The sequence below is a fragment of the Globicephala melas genome, chromosome 2 (assembly GCF_963455315.2).
Source record: "Globicephala melas chromosome 2, mGloMel1.2, whole genome shotgun sequence".
In the NCBI taxonomy this organism is placed as follows: domain Eukaryota; kingdom Metazoa; phylum Chordata; class Mammalia; order Artiodactyla; family Delphinidae; genus Globicephala; species Globicephala melas.
The window spans coordinates 162,699,099-162,715,779 of record NC_083315.2 but is presented as its reverse complement, the minus strand read 5'-3'; the positions used below and the strand labels follow the sequence as shown (position 1 = coordinate 162,715,779).

At 38.2% G+C, this 16,681-nt stretch overlaps 1 protein-coding gene across 4 annotated transcripts in view; it reads right to left on the bottom strand.

Annotated features, from left to right (window-relative positions):
• Positions 1-2,042: 2,042 nt before the first annotated feature.
• Positions 2,043-16,681, bottom strand: part of TTC8 (tetratricopeptide repeat domain 8) — a 50,735-nt gene continuing 36,096 nt past the window's right edge. For 3 of the 4 annotated variants that reach the window (XM_060295167.1, XM_030883624.3, XM_060295168.1), the window contains 5 exons: positions 9,682-9,821; positions 8,161-8,335; positions 7,725-7,847; positions 4,855-4,938; positions 2,043-2,671 (listed from right to left, as the gene is read on the bottom strand). In XM_060295167.1, the coding sequence (XP_060151150.1) occupies positions 2,555-2,671; positions 4,855-4,938; positions 7,725-7,847; positions 8,161-8,335; positions 9,682-9,821 (639 nt within the window). In that variant the 3' untranslated portion in view covers positions 2,043-2,554. The other variant, XM_060295169.2, reaches the window with a different exon arrangement.

The window sequence follows — 16,681 nt, the reverse complement described above, 5'->3', positions numbered from 1 at the left end:
CAATGCAGGGGACACGGGTTCGAGCCTCGGTCCGGGAAGATCCCACATGCTGTGGAGCAACTAAGCCCGCGAGCCACAACTACTGAAGCCCGCGCACCTAGAGCCCGTGCTCCACAACAACAGAAGCCACCACAATGAGAAGCCTGCGCACCGTAACAAAGAGTAGCCCCCACTTGCCGCAACAAGAGAAAGTCTGCACGCAGCAACGAAGACCCAATGCAGCCAAAAATAAATAAATAAAATTTTTTTAAAAATCCCTCATATTAATAAAGAGTTGGTGGTGGAAACTATAGTAACGTGTTATCTTTATTAATTTTCCTATTTCTAGGCCATAAATTATATCCTGATGGGTGCTCTGATGCAGGGAAATACCATTCAGAAATGTAACACAACAGTAGTACCATAGGGAACTGGTTCAGATATGACCCTTTTGAAAAGGAAGAACGTCTAACCTCGGCAATTATTCATTGTAGGCAGCCTTCTTGCCATATCTCGTTTTCATCAGCTGGAAGCTCAATAATGTTAGTTTCAGCTGAACAATTTATATATGATAGAACACTTTTTTAATCATGGTAGAAGACAATTGTTAACCTTCCTGATATAGAAACGTTGGCACAGAAGCCAGAAGTTATACGGTCCAGAAATAATTTTGCTACAAAATATATGTAGCTTCTGATGCAGTGTTATGTCATCATTCTGCCCTTAGCCATCCTGACTCATTCTTTGCATTGGTGTTCACATTGAATTAACATAAATTCAAGACAAAAATCTCTCCGTATCACCTTAGGAATGCTGGCTCATTAATTTTTTTGCTGTGTTAATAGTCCCTTATAATTCAACTTTACTAATGCATGTAACATTCATTTTAAACAATAGTAGCTTTATTTACAGGAGAAACACTAAGAGGAGATTTGACATAGTAGTTAAGAACACATACTCCAGGGCCACACAGAAATCTGCTGTTACCCTTATACCCATTCCTTTATAATGTGCATTTGGCTCCCGAGTATGTGCTCTTACCCACTGTATTAAATGTGCATTTGAATCCCAGCTCTGCCATTTAATAGCTTTAGAATTTGGGCACGTAATTTGACTGTGCCTCTGTGCCTCATTTTTTTCATGAGTAAAATGGGAGTAAGAGCATTTCATAGGACTGCAATGGGAATTAAATGAATTACTCCATATCAAGTGCTCCAGAACAGTGCTGGGTACATACAACATCCTCAGTAAACGCTAGCCACTGTTATTAGTTCTTATTTTAAATTAACTAAGAAAATAATTCACAATATAAAATTTGAACCTAAATATTGCATACAGTGTTAGGAAATCTGATAGTGCTTGAGGAAATTCTCGCAAGCTGAACAAGCACTGGCGTATCATGGAGAACCAGGGGAGGTTCAAGTCTGAAGTGCAGGAGCAGGTCTTGTTTCCAGCCTTACCAACCAGCAGTGTGACTCTGGGCGTGGCCTCCTCCTGTCCCATGGAGAGATTCATCTACATAGTCTCTGAAATTACTTCCAGCCTCAAACAGTCTATTCCTTGAATTCACATTTTTTGTGTTCTGTCAGCTAAGTAGTACTATTTGTATAATCTGAACAGAAACAAATGAATACCTGCAAAATAGTTTTCATAAAGTTAAAAAAAGGTAAAGTAACATAGATAGAGCCCAAAGCCCAAAATATGAATGTGAGTGGCCTTGGCCCTTTAACGCATTTTGTTGTATGAACACCTCAATGAGAATTCCACTAAATACTGGAGAGGAGAGCCTGTCTAGGATTTTACAACGCACAGTATTGGGTCCAGCCTAGCCTTCTCAGGGCTGACCACAGGGGACTTCTGGCCTATGACTCCATTTCTAATCCTGATATTCTTATATTGACAACATGATAGCCCATAAATAGCTTCTCAGGAAAAAGCAAAATTGATCGCACATCATTTCAAATAAAATTAGAATAAAGACTTGATTTCTAAGACTCCTGGACTTCTGGAAAACTTTTTTTAACTGAGATGACTGAAATAAAAACTCCTGAAAAATAACGGAATGATGGTGTTTTATACACATTTATTTTAAAGCATAATATATAAGAAAGAGTAGAGTGTCTCACAAAGCATTTGATAAAAAATAGCTTTAAGTACAAATTTTAATCTCTAAAGTCTCTACCAAGGATAAGTGTATACACTTTTAGTCATAAAAGTGCAATTTTAAAGGCAGATTTCAGACCTCTTAAGCTACATGATAGCTAATGGCCAGGACATTAAAAATGTGCATTTATAAAAATTTGAGGAAATTCATGGAAATGTTTTGTAAACATTATAAACAAACATCTACCATATAATGTGGGAGGTTTCATAATCTGCTTACAAATGCTTAAATCCTGTCTCTTATAACATTATCTTATAAAGTTATTATTATGAAGTTTTAAACATTCTGGTTTAGATTTCCTTATGTCACCTTCACTAATATCAAGCACAGGTCTGTACTACACATATATACACACTACTTTTTCCCTTGCATAATGTTCCTCCCTAAGAATATCTTTAGTCTGAGGAAAACTCAGAGCATAGCAAAATGCTGCTTTAACTGCTTAATTAAATGTTGAGTGTCCACGTGATCTGGAAATGCTGCTTCAGACTTTTGAGCAGCAATGTAGCTCCTCTGTAGATCTCCCATCTGTAAGAAAGACCAGACCAGAATAAGACCACTGAATGAGAACCAGAAAAAAAAAAAAAAAAAAAGACATAGTATCTGCACAATGTAGAAACCCAAGGTGAATTGCTTGATTGTGCTACTTCGATTTAAAATTTTTTTCACCTAGATTACAACTCAATCTTGAAAAAACATGAGAAAAGTAAAATAACCAATTAATAAATAATTTCTGCTCTATTACAGTTGTCTAGTTATGAATTCATAAACCTGTGTTTTCTTTTCCTGTCACTGATAGTTATCATAAAAATAAACTGATGTCTGCATGCTAAAACAGCCAGCTCGGTAAGAAAACTATTTGTAATGTACCACAGACAATGACATATTTTGATTAGGGTATTATATTTTAGACAGAAAATTCAAGTAAAAACTATTGTATTTAAGATACAATAACATGCTCTGGGAGCTTTTAAATGGTTGCTAACACAGTAATGTTGGGCAGGTAACCTGGTTTTAAAAGTTTATAAAGGACATATCTGATTTTCTTTTCTTTTTTTTTTTTGCGGTACGCGGGCCTCTCACTGTTGTGGCCTCTCCCATAGCGGAGCACAGGCTCCGGACACGCAGGCTCAGCGGCCATGGCTCACGGGCTTAGCCACTCTGCGGCATGTGGGATCCTCCCGGACCGGGGCATGAACCCGTGTCCCCTGCATCGGCAGGCGGACTCTCAACCACTGCGCCGCCAGGGAAGCCCAACATATCTGATTTTCAATAAACTTTGTGTTAAAGTCCAGTCCCCAAGGAAAACACACACAGTAACCAAATCCATCTGAATGTATCTTGATTCATGTATACATTTCTACAAAGAGAAAGCTTTTTAGTGTGTACACACCAAAAAAAAACAAAACAAATCTAGATCATTCACTTCTGGTAGTTTTTTGGTAACATGCATATGAATTAAAAACGTAAGTTTCCTTTTTTAAATCATAGCATTTCTTTTCAACATGCAGTTTTCTCTTATGGAAATGTAGCCTTTGGCTTAAAGAAATATTTCATTTGCATTATATATTATTAAAATGTAATAATCGTCCTGAAAGAAAGTAATCAAGGCTTCTTTGTGGTTTAACTAAGTGGCAGCACAGTGCAGTGGAAAATATGTGGGAATCCTTGGGAGCTGGGCATGAATTCTGCCATGGGACTCCAGGGAAGTCTTCTAAGTTCCAGAAGCCCTGGGTTCCATTAGAATATAAGCTGCACGAGGTAGAGGTTTCTGTTTTACTCATTGCTAACATCCTCTGTGCCGACAACAGTGCCTGGTACGTAGCAGAGGCTCAACAAATGAAACATCAGTTGTATGAAAAAATGAGTAGGGGAGGTAAGTGTTACCTACATCGCAGGGTTGTTGAGAGAATTAGCGGTTCAGAGAGCACCTGGAACAGTGGCCAGCACTTAACACGCACTCAAAAATGACAACTTATGAATAACAGCTTATTTTATTTTCAAAACAGAAATGAAAGTGCAAATGACTTCACATTCATGCTATGAAAAATGATTTTTATAATGTCTTTTGGTCTATAAAGAGTCTTTACATCAGCAAACATTTTTAGCCATTTCCTTATCCTCAAAACTCACCTTCCATGTTAAAGTAAGGTTTCCAAGTCAAAGTTATTAGATGACTTTTGTTTGTTTCCTCTTATTGTTAAAATGGCACACGATTCCTTTTAGCTCTTGGATGTTAACTGACTTGTAACACAGTATCGATGGTTGCATTTTCCCCATATTGTTCATAGCTAAAACAGCTTTCACTAATATCCCTAATTTTACAGCATCATGCCAGACTTGATGGCAATATGACCTACAAATGATATACAGGATTTCCTTGCTGCAAACGCTAATTACTAAATCCTTCCCAAACCAGGAGTTAATGAATAGTTTTTCAATGATTAAATGTCATATCTGAAAACATAAAATAATTCTTCTGCAATCTATAATGGTGTTAAGTTTAGCTAATATTCAGTGATAAATATACTTAAAGTGTATTAAACTGTCCCTCGAAGTGAAGACATATGTGTACATAATAATTAAGTGTTGAAAAAAATAATCTCTCAGGAAGTTATGGGTAGAATGTCCTTATTTAACTGCACATTGTTTTAAAAGCAAGAAATAAAAACAAACAGGTCAGATGATAAATTGACAAAGAAAGAGAATACCTTATCAGAAACTGTTGCAAAATTAAAATGCGGTTCATACATGTGGGGTGCTAAAGATGAAGCAGTTTGTAACAGTGCTCTTGCCTGTGTTAAAAAAAAAAGGAAAGAAAAGAGAAACCAAAGCTATATGAGCATATATTAGCACTGTATTTGTGATTTTTTTTGTTTATTTTGGTAAAAGAATACTTTACCCAGGATAGGACTTTAATAAACATAACCCTGTAATAAATAAGATGAATTCCTCATGAAATACAACTTACTGATAACCAGGAACTACCTATATCTTGCCAAAATTATATTAATAATAAAATGCTTCAAAATATGGAAAAAATAATGGAATCCAAAAGTTATGTGAGAAACACTGATCTTACAAAGTTTATATTTCAGTATGATGTACAACTGAAAAATAATGCTCTCAATGCTAAAAAGTCTTATTAATCTAGTTTTTGTTGATGTTGATTGATTCAGTAGGCTTCTAATTACCTGTTCTCTAATGCAACAACAAAAACCACCAAAAAACCACTGTAAATTCAAATCCCCAATTTCTGTGCTGGATGACACTGAGCAAGCATTTATTATACTGCTGACCTGAAAATGACAACTGAAGGCCTCTGAAAATGACAAGCTTTCTGTTCTCTAAAGTACTCAAAAGACAAAATTCACATCATTTTTTTGTCCCCTCTAGACTCAAAGGATCACACATTGCAGAGACCACTGAGAGACACGAGATGCCCGTACACTCATTGTTAAGATCACAAACTCAGCATTCCAAGCTGCTGAACAGCCTTTCAACTTGTAGCCAATCTTCTATGTATGACCCTGAGGACAAATTCTTTTATCTTTTTTTAATGGAAAATAAATAATAGTTTAAATAGGATAGTGGATATTAAATTTTGTTTTATGATTTGCTATTTTTTTTAAATTGAGCTATAATTTTTAATAATAATGAAACCTTTCACCAAAACATTTCAAATCAATTGTATGCTGGAGAAACTACAGTAAGTAGGAGGGAAAGAAAATCACCAACATGGAAACAGAGAAAATCATAAAGAACACTTGCTTCAAATGGACACAGGCGAACTTGTTCTATGACAGAACAAGTTCCCAGTTTAGAGTAGTTAGTTTTTGTTTAAAAAATACAAATCCATCTTATTTACTTTGGGAAAATTTTGTGAAACAAAGGCAGCATCCAGTGACGTTTCTTTGCTTGTTTTATTAAGTTTATCAACGTGCTTAGGAGACCAGGCTGGAGGTTAACATCCTGGCGTGCTGCTCACTACGTCTGTGACCTTGGGTAGTTACTTACCCTCCTCTAGTCTGTTTCTTCATCTGTAAAACAGAGAATGTAATATCTATCGATGTTGATTGCCATTAATATTGTATGAGTGTATTCAGCATTTTAAACTTCTTGTTATGTAAATAATAACAGTAATAATAATAAAATTTATTAAGCATCTATCATGTGCTTTTACTACGCCAAGGGCTTTGCATGCACAATCTGCTCATCTTCACAAGCACACCTTCGGGTCAGTACTGTTATTACCCTATTTTATTTATCATCCGCTAATTCCACCAATACTAAGCACCTACCGAGTGTCAGGCAATGTTTTCGATACTGAAAATATAGCAGTTAGAAGACACAGAAGGCCCCTGCTTTCATGCAGCTAGCATTCTACATTTTACATATAAAGATGAAAATATCTAGTAAAATGATAAGTATTGTGAAGAAAAGAATAGTAGGAGATGTGATAGCACCTGAGGGCTCCTTTAGACTGATGTTCAAGCAGGTCTTTCTAAAAGGGCGGTAATTAAGCTAAGACCTGAATGATAAAAAGAAGAGTCATTTCAGGATCTGAAAGTATTTTCCAAAGGCACTACAGTAAGAACAGGCACTGCCCAGTAGCAAGCAGCTAATGCTTCTGGAAGTCAGTAGTGAAGGAGTAGTGGCAAAAGATACAGTCTGGCAGGACCCAGAGGCTAGATTAGGTGGGGCCCCGTAGGCTAAGGTTTGAAGTTCAAATTTTATTCCAAGTGCAGGGAGAAGCCTTTGGAGAATGCTAAGCAACGTAGTAATAAATAATCTTGTTTTTTGAAAATATCCTCTAGGCCAGCGGTCCCCAACCTTTTTGGCACCAGGGACCGGTTTTGTGGAAGACAGGTTTTCCACGGGCGGGGGTGAGGGAGGGGGGCACAGTTCAGATGGTGATGGGGAGCGATGCGGGGCGGCAGAGGAAGCTTCCGCTCGCTCGCCCGCCGCTCGCCTCCTGCTGTGCCGCCCAGGTCCTAACAGGCTTCAGCCCAGGGGTTGGGGACCCCTGCTCTGGGCTGCTCTGAGGGAGATGTATTATAGAGTGCTACTCCTTGCTGATGGAAGTGGAAACAAAAGCAAGAGCTAGGAGACCCTTGTAGTCACCCAGGCAGGAGATGAGAGCAGCTTGGAGAAGGGGGTCGGGAGGGGAGGACTGAAGAGGTGGGGGTAGAACTGACAGGGCTCACTGGACAGCACGGAGGCAAAGGGTGGCAGGGAAGGCACTCAGAAAAGACAGGTTTCAAGGGTGGGTCCTAGGATTTTGGCTTGAGCAGCTGGATGGCGGATGGGGGGCGGTGTGAGTGGTGGAACAGTTCACGAAGATAGGGAAGCCTAGGGAGGAGCAGATTTGTCCTAATAAAATCAAGTGCTCTATTTTGGATACTGAAAGGTTAAGTAACTTGTCCAAGGTCACACTGCTAACATGTGACAGAGCTGGGATCAAACCCAGGCCAGTCAGACTCCAGAGCTCATTTTAAAATTGTAACGTAAAGAGAGCTGCACGTGACAGCTTTTCTTTGAAGAAAGAAGACTGTCCACAGTAACCCAGTAGTTCACTGACCTGTTCGACATGGCCCTTCCGCATCTCCAGCACGGCCAGGTTGTTGTAGGCCTCTGCGTGGTTATTGTTGTTGACCAGAGCCAGCCTGAAGCACTGATGGGCCAGATTTGTATCTCCTATTCCCTACAAAAGAAAAGCACAAACTCGTACACACAAATCCATTCACTTCCCCCTGCCACCTCCGTCCTCCTTTCCTCATACAAATCTTGTGGCCACCACAGAATAAACAACATAGTACCAACACAGGAGTCAAGTGTGAATTGTACATAAGAGGATTTAACCTAAGAAGATAAAGTGAGCTGCAGTGACCCCTAGCAATCTCCAAATTGCTACAAAGGCTGTAACCAAACCTAGATTTCCAATATCTGAAAACTTCTTCAAACTAACATGTGGCTATCTTCTCTATTACAGAAATTATATTACAGAAACAACATACCACAGCTACATGTCCCAAGTTGTACCAGACGTCAGCTATCTCTTCTTCATTTTCAGCCAGAGAAAGGGCACGTTCAAATGAGGTCAGAGTCATATCATACTGCTGGGCATAGAAGCAACAGAGCCCCAGGTTGTTAAAAAGCTGGCAGTTATAGACACCCATCTGCAGGAGTCGCCTTTTGGAAAAAGAGCACACATAGTTTGGTGTCAGACCAACTTTATAAATATTAAGACATATTTTTTACAAAGTTAGAAATGAATTCACTTTATAATTTTTAATACCCTCCAAAGAACATAAAGTATTATAGTAAATGAAAAATATTTTAGAGCAAATACAAAAGCATGTCTTTTGTAATGGTACTAGTCATAGGAAATGCATCCAGAGGCAAGGTCAGAAATAACTTACATCACTTTTTTTTTCCCCAAAAGCTTTGTTAGAGAGTCAAAATAATCAATAAATAGTCACATAAAGTAAAACCCACACATTTTTGCCTCATACAGCTTTGGTGCTTGTAGGTAAATTTCTAAGAGCTTCTAGTCAAATTTGAGGCCTGTGTTTAGCATTTACCGCCAAGTTTTCAGCTGAGTTGGATGCTGTTTTTGGTTATTTGTATTGTGTGGTTTAGCTGCATCTAACGACCTCCGATGAGCTTCTACTCAGGAAGACAAGATTGTCAGAAGATCCCCATATTATCCACTTAGCTTTCACACTGCAGCTCAAGAACCTCATTTTGCTTCTATGTGTCATTAATCCCAAAGGATGAGAGTTCAAATAAGCATATGAAAATCACCCCAGCTGCCCCAAGGAACCCATGAGCCACTGTGGGGGTAGGCGAGTGGAGTCAGCTGTATGTGCACAGGCTACATTCATATTATTGTTTTATGCTTCAACATATATTTGGAAAGAACTCTTGTCAGCTGCCAGTTATCTCCTTGTATACTACCCAGGGGCTAAAGAGGAAATCATAATTAAAAAATTAATTTCAGGAACCATCTATAAGATAAAATAAGTACGTGTTCAAAGAACCAGTGAGAATAATTTTAGATTTTGAAAAAATATTTGGACAAGAGTTGACAATACTTCACAAAACCGGAATCCTGTTTAAGGTCCTCATCAGGATTAGGGCCTGGGGCCCACTGCTCTTTGCAAATCACATTACTATTTAACCTTCAGGGTCTTGATATTATGTACAGTGGTATTAATGGAGGCAGTGATGTGGAAGTGCTTCTAGGAACTGTTAACCTGTTATTGGCGGATAACAAAACGGCCAATTTATACAATGACAAGGTGTTTAAAACTCAGGCAATTATCCAGGTGTGTTTCTGCAAGATGCCAAATACTTGTGCATTTCCAAATTATTAGATATAGCTTTAATATTCATAAAACATCTGGGTGCTTGAATTTTTAGTCTCATATAGACGTGGCCTAAACATTATTTGTCTACATTTTCATCCCATCTTTATTACTGTTGCATCACTATTTCATAGGAAAGCAGTTCTACAAATTGAATGTAAAGTGCACCTGTAAAACCGGAGAGCTACTTCTGGTTGATCAGAGTAAAAATGGTTGCTTCCAATGCATGCAATGGCTTCCACATGAGTATTGTCCTGTTTCAAAACCTCTTTGTAGTATTCAGTGGCTGATGAAATATTGTTCATTTCCTATTCTCCATCAAGACAGAAGAGCAATACTGTATTAATACTGGACAAGAAATTATTTTTATTCTGACTGGTTTAGATTATTTTATTCAATTAAATATTTATTAAGAGCCTACCATATGTCAGACTGTTCTAGGCCCTGGGGACACAATGTGAACAATAAGATAAAATTACAGTCAGCCCTGTGTATCTGCAGGTTCTGTAACCACGATTTCAACAAGCCACAGATCAAAAATTTTCAGAAAAAAATTCCAGAAAATTCCAAAAAGCAAAACTTGAATTTGCTGCACTAGCAAGTATTTATATAGCATTTACATTGTATTTACAGCTAGTTATATAGCATTTACATTGTATTAGGTATTATAAGCAATCTAGAGATGATTTAAAGTATACAGACGGATGTGGGTAGGTTATATGCAAATCCTATGCCATTTTATATAAGGGCCTTGAGCGTCCATGGATTTTGGCAACCAAGGGGTCCTGGAACCAATCCCCCCTGGATATGGAAAGACGGCTGTACTGTCCTCAAGGAGGTTACATCTGGTAGGAAGACAAACAAATGAACAACTATCTAAGAGGAAGTTCTTTCAGTTTTTCACCACTGAGTATGATGTTAGCTGTGGGTCTGTCATATATGGACTTTATTATGTTGAGGTATGTTCCTCTATGCCCATTTTCTTGAGAGTTTTTATCATAAATGGATGCTGAATTTTCTCAAAAGTTTTTTCTGCCATCTATTGAGATGATCATATGGTTTTTAGTATTCAAGCTGTTAATGTGGTGTATCACATTGATTGATTTGCGAATATTGAAAAATCCTTGCATCCCTGGGATAAATCTCATTTGATGATGGTGTGATCCTTTTAATGTATTGTTGGATTTGGTTTGTTAATATTTTGTTGAAGATTTCTGCATTTCCTCTAAGATCAAGAACAAGACAAGGATGCCCACTCTCACCACTTTTATTCAACATAGAGTTGGAAGTCCTAGCCACAGCAACCAGACAAGAAAAAGAAATAAAAGGAATCCAAATTGGAAAGGAAGAAGTAAAACTGTCACTGTTTGCAGATGACATGAGACTATATATAGAAATTCCTCAAGACACCACCAGAAAACTACTAGAGCTCATCAATGAATTCAGTTACATTACAGAATACAAAATTAATACATAGAAATCTGTTGTATTTCTATACACTAACAACAAACTATCAGAAAGAGAAATTAAAGAAACATCCCATTTACCATTGTGACAAAAAGAATAAAATACTAGGAATAAACCCATCAAAGGAGGTAAAAGATCTATACTTGGAAAACTATAAGAAATTGGAAAACCATAAGAAAGAAATTGAAGACGACACAAACAGATGGAAAGATATACTATGTTCTTGGATTGGAAGAATCAATACTGTTAAAATGACTATACTACCCAAGGCAATCGACAGGTTTGATGCAATCCCTATCAAAATAGCAATGGCATTTTTCACAGAACTAGAAAAAGTAATTTTAAAATTTGTATGGAGACACAGAAGACCCTGAACAGCCAAAACAATCTTAAGAAAGAAGAACAGAGCTGGAGGAATCATACTTCAGACTATACTACAAAGCTACAGTAATGAAAACAGTATGGTGGACTTCCCTGGTGGCCTAGTGATTGGGATTCTGGGCTTTCACTGTGGTGGCCCGGGTTCAATCCCTGGATCCCTGGTCAGGGAAATCCCACAAGCTGCACGGTGCAGCCAAAAACAACAACAACAAACAAACAAAACCAGTATGGTGCTGGCATAAAACCAGACAGACATATAGATCAATGGAACAGAATAGAGAGCCCAGAAATAAAACCAGGTACTTATGGTCAATTAATCTACCACAAAGGAGGCAAGAATATACAATGAAGAAAAGACAGTCTCTTCAATAAGTGGTGCTGAGAAAACTGGACAGTTACATGTAAAAGAATGAAATTAGAACATTTTTTCACACCATATTCAAAAATAAACTCAAAATGGTTTTATGGTTTCTGGTGTTACATTTAGGAGAAAACATAGGCAGAACACTCTTTGACATATATCGTAGCAATATTTTTTTGGATCTGTCTCCTAAAGCAGGGGTCCCCAATCCCCAGGCCATGGACCAGTATCGGTCCGTGGCCTGTTAGGAACTGCTCCACATAGCAGGAGGTGAGCAGTGGGCGAGCAAGCAAAGGTTCATCTGCAGCTCCCCATTGCTCCCCATCACTCGCATTACCACCTGAACCACCCCCCGCCCCCATCTTTGGAAAAATTATCTTCCACAAAACTGGTCCCTGGTGCCAAAAAGGTGGGGGGCCGCTGTCCTAAAGCAAAGGAAATAAAAGGAAAAATAAGCAAATGGGACCCAAATAGACTTAAAAGCTTTTGCACAGCAAAGGAAACCACTGACAGAATGAAAAGACAACCTAATGAATGGGAGAAAATATATGCAACTCATATGACTGATAAATGGTTAGTATCCAAAATATATAAACAGCTCATACAATTCAACATCAAAAAATAAACAACCCAATTAAAAAATGGGCAGAAGACCTGAATTGATATTTTTCCAAAGAGGACATTCAGATGGCCAACATACACATGAAAAGATGCTCAATATCATTAATCATCAAAGAAATGCAAATTAAAGCCACAATGAGATATCACCTTACACCTGTCAGAATGGCTGTCATCAAAAAGACCATAACTAACAAATGCTGGCAAGGATGTGGAGAAAAGGGAATCCTCGTACATTGTTGGTCAGAATGCAAATTGGTGCAGCCACAGTGGAAGACAGTACGGTGGTTTCTCAAAAAACTAAAAATACAACTACCATATGACCCAGCAATTCCACTCCTGAGTATATATCTGAAAAAAACAAAAACACTAATTCGAAAAGATTCATGCACCCCAAAGTTCATACAATTGCTAAAATATGGAAATAACCTAAATGTCCATCAATAGATGCATGGATAAAGAAGATGTGATTTTATACACACACACACACACACACACACACACACACACACATAATAGAATACTACTCAGCCATAAAAAAGAGTGAAATTTTACCATTTGCAACAACATGAATGGACTTGGAGTGTATTATGCATAATGAAATAAGTCAGAGAAAGACAAATACTATATGATGTCACTTATATATGTAATCTAAAAAATACAACAAACTAGTGAATATAACAAAAAAGAAACAGACACAGATATAGATAACAAACTAGTGGTTACCAGTGGGGAGAGGGAATGAAGGATGGGCGAGACAGGGACAGGGGATTAAGAGACACAAACTATTATGTATAAAATAAGCTACAAGAATATATTGAACAACACAGGAAATATAGCCAATATTTTATAACCATAAATGGAGTATATAACATTTAAAAATTGTGAATTATTATGTTGTACACCTATAACTTATACAGTATTGTATATCAACTATATCTCAATTAAAAAATTACATCTATTAAATTTATCACCCATTTCCTCAATACTATTAGTATTATGAAAATGGTTTTGACCCTATAGACTCCTAGAAAGGACTTCCCCAGGAATCTCTGAACCACACTTTGAGAAATGTTGATAATTAGAATGATTTGGGGGCCTTCCTTCCCACTCATTCCCTCATTCCCATGAGGCAAATGAGTATGGCTGTCTCAGCCCCTTCTGGGTCTCTTTAGAAGTCAACTTTCCTATAAGTTGCCCACATTCTCTTCCCTGCTGTGTAGAGCAGGCTCTCCTGGGTAGGGTACACTCATGTCTGTGACAGGATGGATTAGTCTGTGTAACTCAGAGATAGAACAATATTAAGTCCTTTTGGTCATAATCTAGAGCCACATGCTCCAATTCTGCTTTTATCAATAATAAAATTAATGGTTTATCCTCCATTTGTGTGAATCTTGTATCTACTTTTCAGTTGGTTCTCAAATTGGAGAAACAGGAGTGTTATTTATTAGTCCCATAAAACCCTGATATAACATCCACAGATTGAGCCAAACTCATGCTTTATATACATTTTTTCACATGCTTTATATTTGAAATTCTTATTCAAAGTGCTTCCAGGATTTGGCTCCTAAAGAGAAGAGGCTTTTTCATTCATTGCTTATAGCTGAAAAATAACTAAACTGTTTTCAAAACACAGGGATGTTGATACATTTGTTAGTTAACTCTGAGTTAATTTTCTCCTGAATTCTACACTGCTTTTATACACAACTATTCCACGTTCTTAATATTTTAAGAACATAAGAACCCATTGAAAAGTATAAAAAATAATTTCAATAGAATTATATTTTCTATTTTTTGGTAAAACAAAAGCCTCGTAAAACTAAAAGGAAACAACAAATGAGCATCTTAACTCACCACCCTGTAATCCCCACCCCTATACATACAATAAGTCCTTCCCTGACATGGGCTGTTTGTGTTCTCCCAAAATTCATATTGAAGCCCTAATCCCCAATGTGATAGTATTTAGAGGTGGAGCCTTTGGGAAGTAATTAAGACATGAGTGTGGAGCCCTCATAATTGGGATTAGTGCCCTTAAAGAAGAGACACCTGAGAGATGATCTCTCTCTCCACCATGTAAGGATAGAGGAAGAAGGTATCCAGACCAGGAGGATCCCTCACTAGGAACTGAAATGGCCAGCACCTTGATCTTGGACTTCCTAGCCTCCAGAGCTGTGAGAAATAAATTTCTGTTGTTTAAGTCACCCAGGTTATGGTATTTTGTTATAGTAGCCCGAGCAGACTAAGACTTTCTCCTTCCAAAGAATAATCTTCACACTCAGGATGTGACCTGACCAGTGAGCCTTAATGGCCCCATGAACCATGGGGCCCCCTGAACATGACTTATCTGGTTTCCAGGGCAACAGCACCCCACAGTACAAGGCTTCATTCAGCGTTACAGCTGCCAAACTTGGTGTATTAGTCTGCTTGGGTTGCCATAACAAAATACCATAGAATGAGCGGCTTAAACAATAGAAGTTTATTTTCTCACAGTTCTAGAGGCTAGAAGTCCAAGATCATGGTGTCAGCATGGTCGAGTTCTAGTGAGGACTCTCTTCCTGGCTTGCACCTTCTCACAGTGTCCTCTCATGAGAGAGAGAGAAACAGAGACAGAGAGAGAGGGCTCAAGTACTTTCTGTTGTCTCATCTTATAAGGGCACTAATCCCATCACAAGGGCCCTATCCTCGTGAGCTCATCTAATCCTAATTATCTCCCAAAGGCCCTATCTCTAAATACCCTCACATTGGGGGTTAGGGCTTCAACATATGAATTGGGAGGTGGGGGGAGGGGACATAACTCAGTCTGAAACAGGTGGTAATGTCCAATTCAAAGAAGACTCCAGCCTCAATGGTCAATTGTTTCAAGGCTTTCAGTTCTATAAAATTACTTTAGTAGTCTGTATCTGTTAATCCCATACTCCTAATTTGTCCCTCTCCAACTCCCTCTCCCCTTTGGTAACCCTAAGTCTGTCTTCTATGTCTGTGAGTCTGTTTCTGTTTTGTACACCTGAAATTAAGACAATATTGTAAATCAACTATACTTCAATAAAAAAGAAAAAAAAGAACATCTTAGAATGTTTGTATACTTGATTGATGGGCATGGACTTAATTTATGTAATCTCTAGGAATTTTAGATTGAAACTAACATGTTTTTGACAACCTTACATGCAGTTTTTCAAACTTGTTATTATAAAATACGTGCTGATGTTAAATAAATTTAAATGCATGTTTAAAAATCTCATAAGTAATTACAAATAGCCTCCAAATGGCTTGTACCAATGTACACTCCCAGCAACAATGTTCATACGTGACCTCTGTTCCTCCACACCCTTGACAACCTTAAATGCCACGGAACTTATTCATCTTTGTTAACTGATTAAGTAAAAACTGACACTATTGTTTGAATTTTTATTTCTTTAATCATTACTGAGGTTAGACATTCAACACACCAGGTATTTACATTTCTTTTTCTGTGAATTGTGGATTTGTGTCTTTTGCCAGTTTTCTTATCCTGTCTCTTGTCCTTTTATTATTTGTTTATGTGTATGAGGGGCTTGGGTGGGAAACCACCCTCCTGGGCTCAGGAGAGCTGGAGACACAGCTGTAGCTCGGGGATCCCTGGACACCGACTGTTTTCTCCTTCCGGATGCAATGAGCCTGTGCTGACGCTGAATTCAGTTCAAAACCCAGCGAGGCCCTGTGTTTATAAACATTCCCTTCAGAGGAGAAGCACAGATGGTTTGGTTGAGTTGTTCCAGATGTGTGTTAACCGGCGCCGGTATGAAAGGGCAGCGGGGTAGCTGAAATGCAGCTGGGGTTTGGCGGTTGTCTCGTCTCTGGGGGGACTTTACTGGCGTGGAGACGGTCAGCAGCCACTGTGTGGGCTGGAAGGACAACAACGGTCACACTGTGATCTCACCTCCACAACTGCTCTGAGGAAATACCGAGTTTCCGTGTTTACATGCTTGACCAAAATGGGAATCTATAAGTTTGTGTATGCACAGGTATGTGTCTATGTGTAATTCTCCATCAATTGGAAACCACCTGAAACCCAGCAATTGTTAAGCAATGTATAAACTGAGGAAATGAAAAGAAGCCCTTTTTTCTGTCCCAGGTACGGCAAATATGTGCCCTGTTTGATATTTTTACCTTTTTTTGTTTGGGTTTGCTTTTATTGGTATTTTTGTTTTTACAGTATAGAAAAGTTAACTTTTACGTTCTCAAATTTATCAATTTTTTTCTGTTATGGCTTTCTGACTTAGTATCATGCTCAGGAGGGTCTTCTCCATTCCAAGTTTATACAGATAATTCATCTGTATTTTCTTCTGGAACATTCATGGTTTT